At 46.8% G+C, this 12,778-nt stretch overlaps 1 protein-coding gene across 7 annotated transcripts in view; it reads right to left on the bottom strand.

Annotated features, from left to right (window-relative positions):
- Positions 1–12,778, bottom strand: part of LOC147116244 (anillin-like) — a 78,717-nt gene that overhangs the window by 56,718 nt on the left and 9,221 nt on the right. For all 7 annotated transcript variants that reach the window (XM_085991026.1, XM_085991024.1, XM_085991022.1 and 4 more), the window contains 2 exons: positions 7,038–7,244; positions 6,096–6,202 (listed from right to left, as the gene is read on the bottom strand). In XM_085991026.1, the coding sequence (XP_085847152.1) occupies positions 6,096–6,202; positions 7,038–7,244 (314 nt within the window). The remainder of the gene's footprint in view (positions 1–6,095; positions 6,203–7,037; positions 7,245–12,778) is intronic.

Here is a 12,778-nt window from a genome sequence, read left to right on the forward strand (position 1 = left end):
TCCTCAAGCCTCAGCAGCTCTCCAATCTCTCTCCAATTGGTTAGCAATCATGTGGGAATCTAGACAGCAAGCAGCAGACTATTCAAATACAAGAGGATTCCCAGCAGAGCTTAATCCCATGACATCAACACTTTCCAGTAGGGGTTACTGAACAGCAATCAGGAGTAGGAGCCTTCAGTAAATTCTCCCACCCCTCAGCCTCCCAAATAAGGCTAGTGTCCCCACTGTTTATCGACCAAGAATTGGTCGTGGAAATTTGCTGGTGTATATGTCTCCGGACCACATTACAGTGCACCATTCTACAGTAGTGATGCTGCTAGAGTTAGTCAGTACAGGCTAGAAAAATAAAAAGTCCTCTGATTTGGCTTTGCTGCAGAGAGGGAATGTGGGGCTTGGTAGAACTGGGGGAATGGATGAGGTTTGGTTCACTGCTGGACTACCAGTGAGCAATAACGAGCAGGTCAGAGCATGGGAAATGCCATCTCTGACAGAATTGGTTTGTGACTTTCCAAGTGATCGCAGTAAACATTGAACTTTGTGCTTTTCCAGTTGGTTCCTCGAGATGCATCGGTCTTAAAGAAAATATAAAGATTCTAATTACTATATGGGTACAGCAGTGTAGTGGTTATGCTCCGAACTAGTAATCCGGGAACAGTACGCCGGAAACGGTAGTGTAGCGGTAATGTCACTGGACTAGTAATCCAGAGGCCTGGACTAGTAATCCAGAGACAAGAGTAAAAATCCCACCACGGCAGCTGGGGAATTTAAATTCAGTTAATTAAATAAATCTGGAATAATTACTAGCATCAGTAATGGTAACCATGAAATTTTCGGATTGTCGTAAAAACCCATCTGGAAGGGAAGGAAATCTGCTGTCCTTACCTGGTCTGGCCTGTGACTCCAGACCCACAGCAGTGTGGTTGATTCTTAACTGCCCACTGAAATGGCCTAGCAAGCCACTCAGTTGTAACAAACCACTACAAAAAAAATTAAAGAATGAAACCGGACAGACCACCCGGCAATCGATCTCAGCACCGGCTACGGACACCGCAACGGCACACCCAGCCCAGTTGACCCTCACCAACATCTGGGGACTTGTGCCAAAATTGGGAGAGCTGTCCCACAGACTAGTCAAGCAACAGCCTGACAATCATACCGGCAGGACAGACCCAGCAGGGGTGGCGGCACAGTGGTATACAGTCGGGAAGGAGTGGCCCTGGGAGTCCATAACATTGACTCCGGACCCAATGAAGTCTCATGGCTTCAAGTCAAGCATGGGTAAGGAAACCTCCTGCTGATTACCACCTACTTCCCTCCCTCAGCTGATGAACCAGTACTCCGCCATGTTGAACACCACTTGGAAAAAGCACGGAGAGTAGCAATGGCACAGAATGTACTTTGGGTGGGGGGACTTCAATGTCCATCACCAAGAATGGCTCGGTAGCACCACTACTGACCGAGCCCTGAAGGACATAACTACCAGTCTGGGACTGCGACAGGTGGCGAGAGAGCCAACACGATGGAAAAAAACCTACTTGACCACGTCCTCACCATCTACCTGTTGCAGATGCATCTGTCCATGACAGTATTGATAGCAGTGATCACTGCAGTCATTGTGGAGATGAAGTCCCATCTTCACACTGAGGACACCCTCCATCGTATTGTGTGGCACTACCACCGTGCTAAATGGGATAGATTCAGAACAGATCGAGCAGCTCACATCTGGGCAACCATGAGGCGCGGTGGGCCATCAGCAGAATTGTATTCCACCACAATCTGTAACCTCATGGCCTGGCATATCCCTCACTCTACCATTACCACCAAGCCAGGGGACCAACACTGGTTCAATAAGGGAGTGTAGAAAAGCATGCCAGGAGCAGCACTAGGTGTACCTAAAAATGAGGTGCAAACCTGGATAAGCTGCAACACAGGACTACATGCATGCTAAAAAGCAGAAGCAGCATGTTATAGACAGGGCTAAGCAATCCCACAATCAACAGATCAGATAAAAGCTCTGCAGTCCTGCCACATCCAGTTGTGAATGGTGGTGGACCATTAAACTACTAACGGGAGCAGGCGGCTCCATGAATATCCCCATCCTCAGTGATGGTGGAGCCCAGCACGTGAGTGCAAAAGACAAGGCTGAAGTGTTTGCAACCATCTTCAGCCAGAAGTGCAGAGTGGATAATCCATATCGGCCTACTCCCGAAGTCCCCACCATCACAGAAGCCAGTATTCAGCCAATTCGATTCACTCCACGTGATATCAAGAAACGGCTGAGCGCACTGGATACAGTAAAGGTTATGGGCCTGACAACATCCTGGCTATCGTGAAGACTTGTGCTCCAGAACTATCCGCACCTCTAGCCAAGCTGTTCAGTACAGCTCCTTCTTAGGCAGTCCCTCGGAACAGAGGATGACTTGCTTCCACATTAAAAATATGAGTTTGCAGGTGACGGATGAGTCCAACGTGGGACCTACAGTCTCTGCCACAGGTGGGGCGGGTGGGTGGGGTGCTTGGCTCCTTGCGCTGCCTGTGCTTGGCTTCCGCTTGCTCCTGGTAAAGAGACTCGAGGTGTTTGGCACTTCTCCACTTTGCGCGGTTTTGGGCCAGGGATTCCCAGGTGTCGATGGGGATGTTACACTTTTTCAAGGAGGATTTGAGGGTGTCCTTGAAGCGATTTCTCTGCCCACCTGGGGCTCTCTTGCCGTGCCGGAGCTCCGAGTAGAGCGCTTGTTTTGGGAGTCTCGTATCGGGCATGCGGACAATGTGACCTGTCCATCGGAGCGGATCAAGCGTAGTCAAAGCTTCAATGCTGGGGATGTTGGCCTGAGCAAGAACAGACGTTGGTGCGCCTATCCTGCCAATGGATTTGCAGAGGCAGTGTTGGTGGTACCTCTCCAGTGCTGAGGTGCCTGCTGTACATGGTCCATGTCTCTGAGGCATACATCAGGGCGGGCATCACTGCTGCTCTGTAGACCATCAGCTTAGTGCCGGGTTTGAGGTCCTGGTCTTCAAACACTCTTCCTCAGGCGACCGAAGGCTGCACTGGCACACTGAAGGCAGTGTTGGACTTAGTCGTCGACAGTAGGCTCCAGAGGTATGGAAAGTGGTTCACGTTGTCCAAGGCCTTGTCGTGGATTTTGATAATCAGGGAGGGGGGGGGGGGGGGGGGGGGGGGGGCGGCAGTACTGTGTGGCGGGAGCAGGTTGGTAGAGGACCTTTGTCTTAGGGATGTTTAGTGTAAGGCCTATTGCTCTCGTATGCTTCGGTGAAGGTGTTGACGATGGTTTGGAGTTTGACCTCCAAGTGAGCGCAGACGCAAGCGTCGTCTGCATACTGTAATTAGACGACAGAGGATGGGACGACCTTGGATCTGGGCTGGAGGTGACGGAGGTTGAACAGTTTCCAGTTTGTTCTGTAAATTAGCTCCACTCCAGCAGGGAGCTTACTGAGGGCGAGATGGAGCATTGCAGCAAGATCGAGAAGAGCGTTGGTGCGATGACACAGCCTTACTTGACCCCAGTTCATATGTGAATTGGGTCTGTGGTGGAACCGTTGGTCAGGATCACAGCTTGCATGTCGTTGTGAAGCAGGCAGAGGATGGTGACAAACTTTTGAGGGCAGCCGAATTTGAGGAGGACACTCCATAATCCCTCACAGTTGACAGTGTCGAAGGCCTTTGTGAGATCAAAGGCAGCCATGTAGAGCGGTTGGTGCTGTTCCCTGCATTTCTCTTGTAATTGACGTGCGGTGAAGATCATGTCCATTGTGCCCCTTAGTGGGCAGAATCCGCATTGCAACTCTGGGAGGAGCTCTTCGGCCACTGGGAGAAGGCGATTGAGGAGGATTCTTGCAATGACTTTCCCTGTGGCAGACAGCAGGGAAACTCCTCTGTAATTACCGCAATTCCAGTACAGCTACAACACTGGCATCTATCCGACAATGTGGAAAACTGCCCAGGTATGTCCTGTTCATAAAAAGCAGGACAAATCCAATCCGGCCAATTACCACCCCATCAGTCTACTCTCAATCATCAAAGTGATGGAAGGCGTCATCAACAGTGCCATCAAGCGGTACTTACTCACCAATAACCTGCACACCGATGCCCAGTTTGGATTCTTCCAGGAACATTTGGCTCCAGACCTCATTACAGCCTTGGTCCAATCATGGACAAAAGAGCTGAATTCCAGAGGTGATGCGAGTTTGGCTGCCCTCGACATCGAGGCAGCATTTGATGGAGTCTGGCATCAAGGAGCCCTAGTAAAACTGAAGTCAGTGTGAATCGGGGGGAAAACGCTCCATTGCCTGGAGTCATAACTAGCACAAAGGAAGATGGTTGAAGGCCAATCATCACAGTCCCAGGACATCGCTGCAGGAGTTCCTCAGGGCAGTGTCCTAGGCCCAACCATCTTCAGCAGATTCTTCAATGACCTTCCCTCCAACAATGTCAGAAATGGGGATGTTTGCTGATGACTGCACAGCGTTCAGCGTCATCGACAACTCCTCAGAAAATGAAGCAGTCCATGCCCGCATGCAACAAGACCTGGATGACGTTCAGGCTTGGGCGGATAAGTGGCAGGTAACATTCGCACCACAGAAGTGCCAGGCAATGACTATCTCCAACACGCTAGTGTCTACCCACCTCCCCTTGACATTCAACGATATTACCATCGCCAAATCCCCCACCATCAACATCCCGGGGGGTCACCATTGACCAGAAACTTAACTGGACCAGCCACAAATACTGTGGCAACAAGAGCAGGTCAGAGGCTAGGTATTCTGCAGCAAGTGTCTCACCTCCTGACTCCCCAAAGCCTTTCCACCATCTACAAGGCACAAGGAGTGTGATGGAATACTCGCCACTTGTCTGGATGAGTGCAGCTCCAACAACACTCAAGAAGCTCGACACCATCCAGGACAATGCAGCCCGCTTGATTGGCACCCAATCTACCACCTTAAACATTCACTGCCTCCACCACCATCTACAAGATGCACTGCAGCAACTCGCCAAGGCTTCTTCGGCCCAAACCCGCAACCTCTTCCACCTAGAAGGACAAGGGCAGCAGGTGCATGGGAACACCACCAAGTTCCTCTCCAAGTCACACACCATCCTGACTTAGAAGTATATCGCCGATCCTTAATCGTCGCTGGGTCAAAATCCTGGAACTCCCTCCCTAACAGCACTGTGGGAGTTCCTTCACGACACGGACTGCAGCCGTTCAAGAAGGTGGCTCACCACCATCTTAGAGGGCAATTAGGGATGGGCAATAAATGCTGGCCTTGCCAGCAACGCCCACATACGAATAAAAAACATCCTGACACCTGGATTAATAATCCAGAGAAAGCAAATTAAAATATCATGGCAGTTTGAGAACCTGCAGCTAAAAAAATATTGGAATAAAATGGTATCAGTAAGTGATCATGAAGCTGTCTGATTGTCATGTGAACCAGCTGGTTCACTAATATCCTTTAGAGTAGGAAATCTGCCACCTTTGTAGCTCAGTGAATTTTGTTCAGTTTATCACTGCAGCTAAGCTTTGCTGTTCCCACTTACGTGTTGGCCTACATAGGTGGAATAGAAAGTGGTGGAGCAAATCAGGCATTTGTTAAAGTTAAATGTGCAACAGCAGCAACTGAAAGTTTTTTTTTGGCAGGTGATCAGCCATTATATGTAGCTTTATCTAGAATAGGACAAAGAGAACCAATTACAATAGGAAAGGTGCAGAAAGCATTAAAACTAACTCAGGAGTTGACTTCCAGCATCAGGAAACTTAGTAGTGGGAATGCTACCCTATCAAACAAGATCATCCGGGCTAGATCACCTACTCCTGGCATAGTGTAGTGGCATTGAAACCGTACACATCACGAGACCATGCCACTAACAGATAGCCACATGCCAAGGGTTCGGTTTGCAGAAGGAGTTGGGGAGGCGAAGAAAGAGAGTGTTCAACAGTATTCAGTTCAATGGCAAAAAGCCATCTAGAGGAAACTTTGAATGGGTTCATAATATGCTCCCTCCCCACTGCTTATTAAAAAAACCACATAAGCATTGCATTCATTTCAGGACTCAAATCGTAGGCAGATTCGGGTACCTCCTTAATAGCTGGTCTGGTTAGTTCATCCTTCCAGGATTTGGTTGTTTCTGGAGAGACTTGTCCATTTTTTATGCCAGAAGATACTTGTGCATCAGCGGAAAGCTCTAAAAAGAGATAGCGTATTAGTTATTGGAATAATGTTCTAATATCAGCTTCCCCGCTTAGCTCTTGTAAACAAGCCATCTGCACAGCATCAAAATTATGTGTTGCTAGATCATGCATGTATATTAAAAAATTTAAAGATTACAAAAAAGTCAATCTATTCTCTTAACTTCTGCCTACAGATTATGCCATTATGTACAAACTACAAGGTTAATTATTCTCCATTCATTTGAAACTGCAGATAGAGATTTAATGCCACAGTAACACAGATTGCCACTAACTGTTTGAGTTATAACATTCCCATATTTGGTTTACTCAAAGTACTTACAAATACTTTGAGTGAGACAGTTATGTACAATAGAACAGAACAGTTGCCAAGAAGCAACCTTTATAGGGGCCCAAATTAAGCAAGTGTGCATCACCCACAATAAAATCTAGTCACAAACGTGGTTCCCTTCAACAGTTAGATTCATGATCCAGTATGGAATCAGAGACTACAAATCCTCTGACGAAAGAGCTTCGACCTGAAACGTTAACTCAGTTTCTCTCTCCACAGATGCTGCCTGGCTTGCTGAATTTTTCCAGCGTTTTCTGTTACTACAAATCCCTGGTTTGTACAGAATCAGTTAATTTTAGCTGCGTCAGCCATTGTGCATGGGAAAAGAACCAGGTTTCCCACTGCTGCAATTGGGTGAGGTGCCAGAGGGCTCCTAGTGCCTGCAGAGCAGTACCTAGCAACTGTCCACACTAGGAAGAGAAAATTGGAAATAGCTCATGTCATACGAAGCATATATTGTACAGTTTGTAAAGAAAGCTTGGTTTCTTTTTGCAGCATACCATCAGAATCCCAGGCTTTCCTCTGTTCAGCCAGTCTGTGAAGCCGTGATTTCACTGATGGAACCACCGGAGTGTCTGGTTTGATCTCTTGCTCCAGGACTCGAAACTTCTTGGAGGACATAAAATTAGATCCCACAGGATTTAAGTTTTCTATTTCTTCATCCAAGGAAGAACACTTCTGCCTCTTTAGAGAGTCCAGTGGCAATTCTGGAAATCAGAGAATTCCATCAACAGGTACATTTAAAATCACAGAAAACAAGTAATCATCAGCAGCAATATCCCTTTTAAAATGGAAACATTTTTCTTGTCTACTCTGGTCAACTACTAGCAATACAATGTGTTTAAATAGCAATCAAGGGCACTAGTTTGGAAGTTAGTTTGAATGACTGTATGATGCAGTTTGTGGAAGCAAGTGCAAGAATGTCAAATGGCAGACTACAGTGATACTACCACACAAATGATAAACACTGCTGGCCTAAATCACATTGGGCCAGAAATTCACGGCCAAAGGCGTGAGTGCGCTCGGGGTACTCACGCATCTGGCCGTTGGAAATGCCGGCGTTCAGCATGAACAGCGCATGCAGGGAACGCCGGCATTTCCAGACCTCGAGCGCGTGCGACTGCACAGGCAGCGCTTGTGCAGTGAACTTCGTAGATTTCATTCATGAAATCCGTGAGGGTAAGTCCTCAGAAGTTACACTTGAAAAAAGCAAGTGTAAAGTGGTTCATTGGCTGCGGAGGAAGAAACATTTTATCGTGGAGCTTCTGAAATGCAATATTTTTGTTTGGGAAAGGGAGGGAAGTTATTTTAAGAAATTTTAAGTAAGTTTTAAAGTTAAAAATTTTTTTAATTTTTTTTTTAAAAAAAAAGGGTTTTCAGAACGGTAGGTAGAAGGAGCAATTGTGGCTGTGTGAATGGAATGTGAGAATGAGTTATGTATGTATGTCCACATATATTCCTTTACGTATATGTATGTATGTTTTATATTCCTTTACTAATGTGTATGAATGTATGTTTTTAATTATGATTTTCCAATAAGTTACTTTCTCTGAAAGTCATAATTAAATAATACATTCATACACATAAATAAAGGAATATATACATAACACGCAAAGGAATATATACAGACATACATACTTTCAGAAGCTCCACGATAAGAAATATCTTCCTCCGCAGCCTGTGGAGCAACTGTACCCATGCTTTTTTCATGTGTAAGTTGTAAGGACTTGACCTCACTGAAAGCAGTAATGAAAGCGGCGAATTATACTGCGCACGCGCTGCCTGTGCAGTCGCACGCGTTCTGCCTCTGAACCCCTTCGCTCAGAGGACAGGAAATGCCGGTTTTCCCCAAAAGCACTGTGCATGCTGAAAACCGGCATTTCATCCGGCCAGATGCGTAAGTACCCCAACCGTACTCGCGCAGTTGGAAGGGAATTACTGGGCCAACATTTTACATGTCAATAAAATGAAAAATTTAACAATTGCACGACTTGCCCCCTCGCATCTGCGACTGAGGGTCCAAGGAGGTGCATTGTGCAAGAGGTCATCATTGTACGTATCCTCACACTGTTCCCTTTGGGGAACTGTATGAAGTGGTGGAAGGATTTATGGCCGTGATTAACGCTCATTCCGTGACCGTAACCATCTTTGAACCAGCCATTAGGGTGGTTAGTCCTATGGCGGGAGGGTTTTACGGGCTCCCACAACCCATCTGAGGGGGGGGGGGGGGGGGGGGGGCGGCACCAACACCCACGGACGCAAGTATCCCGCTGGATGTCCACCCAGAATTTAAAGTTGGAACTCCGACTCCACTTGCCGGGACTGTCTGGAGTGGGGTTCAAAACCCTACTCCTTCTGGCCCAGCGGCGGGGATGCTTACTGCTACGCAAAAGGCCCACTCCGCACAAAAGGTGACACCCATATGTTTCCTGTGCCTTTTCCCTCCCCGTGACTGGAGCCCTATGCTGCCATTTCACGTTGCTAATCGGATTGGGCCTTTGTCATAGCGGTAGGATCCCCGCCACTGGGCCAGATCAGGGTAGGGTTTCGAACCCCGCTCCAGACAGTCCCGGCAAGTGGAGTCGGAGCTCCGGCTCTAAATTCTGGGTTGACATCCAGTGGGATATTTGCGTCCGTGGGTGTGGGTGGCCCCCCCTCCTTGTATAGCTTGTGGGAGCCCGTAAAACCCTCCCGCCATAGGACTAACCGCCCTAATGGCTGGTTCAAAGATGGTTACGGTCACGGAATGAGCGTTAATCATGGCCATAAATCCTTCCACCACTTCATACAGGTCCCCAAAGGGAACAGTGTGAAGACACGTATGACGACGACATTGCTAAATAAATAAATGGAATTAAAAAAATTCTTAGGGCTTTTAAAAGTCTTTAAATTGCTTTAATTCTGTTTAAAACTACTTCAGATTACTCAAAATAATGTAAACATTTTAAAAAGTTTATAAAAGTTACCAAAATCTTCAAAAAACTTCCAAAAACCTATTTAAACTGCTGCTTTGCATGTAAAAATGCTTAGCAGCTTGACAGAAACATTGGGGGCGTGTCCAGTGAAACTGAGACCTCAAGGGGCGTGTCTCACTTGCACTGCACGCTCCTGGCTTCGCGCTGGCTGCACTCCTGGGCGGCGTGACGTCATACGCTGCCCGGGATTCTTCTTCTGGAAACACCAATTCCAGGCGTCCCTGGAGCTGATCGGCAGTAGCGCGGGGTAAGTGCAGAAACGGGGCTGCAAGCCCCGTTCACCAATTTCTGGCCCATTGGGTAATCTGTACCACAAGTGTTACATTGTCTGTAATACTTCAATATCCTACTGATTTATTCAAGTCATATCATGGTAGGTTTAATAGATATCGTGGCATCATTATGATTGGTAGCAGTATTGGATGGTTGCCAGCTTAAAACCACTGGTATTTCAGTCTGTTGGCGACAAGAGGCATTAGCCGAGAACAAACCGCTATTTGCCAGTGGAAGATCATTGATACAGCACAGAGGGAGGCCCTGCTCTTTGGAAGTGCTCTCCAATTCGTCCCACTCCCCTGCTCTTTCCCATGGTCCTGCAAATTTTCTCCCTTCAAGTATTTATCCAATTCCCTTTTTGAAAGTTACTATTGAAGCTCATTCCACCACCATCAGGCAGTGCATTCCATATGGTAACAACTCACTGCAGAATTTTTATTCCCTCATGTCACCTCTGGTTCTTTTGCCAACTATCCTAAATCTGTGTCCTCTGCTTATCGACCCTTCTGCCACTGGAAACAGTTTCTCCTTATTTACTCTATCAACACCCTTCATGTTTTTGAACACCTCAATTAAGTCTCCTTCTCTGCTCCAAGGAGAACAATCCAAGCTGCTCTAGTCTCTCCACATAACTGAAGTCCTGCAGCCCTGGTACAATTCTAGTAAATCTCTTCTGCACCCTCTCCAAGGCACTGACATTCTTCCTAAAAAGTGTGGTGCCCAGAATTGGTGAAGACGATAGTCCAGCTGGGGCCTATCCAGTGTTTTATAAAAGGTTCAACATAACCTCCTTTCTTTTGTGCTCTACACCTCGATTTATAAAGCCAAGGATCCCATGGGCCTTTTTAACAGCCTTCTCAACTTGACCTGCCACCTTCAAAGATTTGTGCACTCACACCCCCAGGTCTCTGTTCCTGCACCCAATTAGAATTGTATCATTTACTTGCCCCTCCTCATTCATCCCACCAAATGAATCATTTCACACTGCTGAGCGTTAAATTTCAGCTGCCATGTGTCTGCCTATGTCTTCCTGAAGTCTGTTCGTATCCTCCTCACCGTTTACTGCATTTCCGAGTTTCGTGCCATCTGCAAACTTTGAAATAATGCCCTGTATACCCAAATCCAAGTCATTAATATATATCAAAAGAGCAGTGGTCCCCTTTTTTTTTTGGGGGGGGGGGGTGGGGGGGAAAGGAGAGAGAGAGAGAGAGAGAAAAAAAAAACAGAACACCACTGTATACTTCCCTCCAGTCTGAAAACAACCAACCATTCAGCACTACACTTAGCTTTCTGTCATTTAGTCAATTTTGTATCCACACAGCCACTGCCTCTTTAATCCCATGGGCTTCATAGAAACATAGAAGATAGGAGCAGGAGTAGGCCATTCGGCCCCTCGAGCCTGCTCCGCTATTCAATGAGATTACTGATCGTCCAAATTCAGTACCCTGTTCCTGCCTTCTCTCCATATCCCTTGATCCCTTTAGCCTCAAGAAATATATCCAACTCCTTCTTGAATATATTTAATGAATTGGCCTCTACTGCCTTCTTTGGTAGAGAATTCCACAGGTTCACCACTCTCTGGGTGAAGAAATTCCTCCTCATCTCTGTCCTAAATGGCTTACCCCTTATCCTTAGACTGTGACCCCTGGTTCTGGACTCCCCGACCATCAGGAACATCCTTCCAGCATCTAGTCTGTCTAGTCCTGTTAGAATTTTATAAGTTTCAATGAGATTCCCCCCTCATTCTTCTAAACTCCAGCGAGTACAAGCCCAATCAACCCAATCTCTCCTCATACGTCATTCCTGCCATCCCAGGTATCAGCCTGGTGAATCTTCGCTGCACTCCCTCCATGGCAAGAACATCCTTCCTCAGATAAGGTGACCAAAACTGCACACAATACTCCAGATGTGGCCTCACCAAGGCCCTGTACAACTGCAGCAAGACATCCTTGTTCCTGTACTCAAACCCTCTCGCTACGAAGGCCAACCCATTTGCCTTCTTAACCACCTGCATGCTTACTTTCAGCGACTGGTGCACAAGGACGCCCAGGTCTCGTTGCACTTCCCCTTCTCCCAATCTATTGCCATTCAGATAATAATCTGCCTTCCAGTTTGTGACACCAAAGTGGATAACCTCGCATTTATCCACGTTATATTGCATCCGCCATGCTTCTGCCCAATCATCCAACCTGTCCAAATCATACTGGAGTTTCTCGGCATCCTCCTCACAGCACACGCCCACCCAGTTTTGTGTCGTCTGCAAACTTGGAGACATTACATCTAGTTCCCTCATCCAGATCATTAATATATATTGTGAATAGCTGGGGTCCAAGTACCGATCCCTGCGGTACCCCACTAGTCACTGCCTGCCACTCGGAAAAAGAGCCGTTTATTCCAACTCTTTGCTTTCTGTCTGCCAACCAGTTCTCTATCCAAGTCAATACCTTGCCCCCAATCCCATGTGCCTTAATTTTACACGCTAATCTCTTATGCGGGACCTTATCGAAAGTCTTTTGAAAATCCAAATACACCACATTCACTGTTCGCCTTTAACTATTTTACCAGTTACATCCTCAAAAAATTCCAGTAGATTAGTCAAGCACGATTTACCTTCAATTTTGCTAGCAAGTTTATGAACTAGATGAACCGCATTTCATTCCACCATCCCCTATGAACTACTTCAAATAAACAAGCCTTTCAGGTGTGTCAACTGTATCTTTTAGAATGCCAGCTCATAGCATCAGAGCAGAGAACACAGGCTCAATCCCCAAGTCCACTCACTCATTCTCATCCAAGCAGAGGAAGGAGGCAGCAGCTGGATGCCACAGCATCTTTTATGGGAGGCTGCAGAGATTATTTCCTGCCAAGTACAATGCACCCCCCAGTGGTCTATATGTAGCACTGCAGACCAAAACAGGTTACCCAGCCATGCACAGAGAAAGTGAATGATAAAATAGTGGCTTATCAATCATGTACATCTTTCATCAAAA

The sequence above is a fragment of the Somniosus microcephalus genome, chromosome 6 (assembly GCF_052327205.1).
Source record: "Somniosus microcephalus isolate GS21.2 chromosome 6, FLI_Smic_1.0, whole genome shotgun sequence".
NCBI lineage: Eukaryota > Metazoa > Chordata > Chondrichthyes > Squaliformes > Somniosidae > Somniosus > Somniosus microcephalus.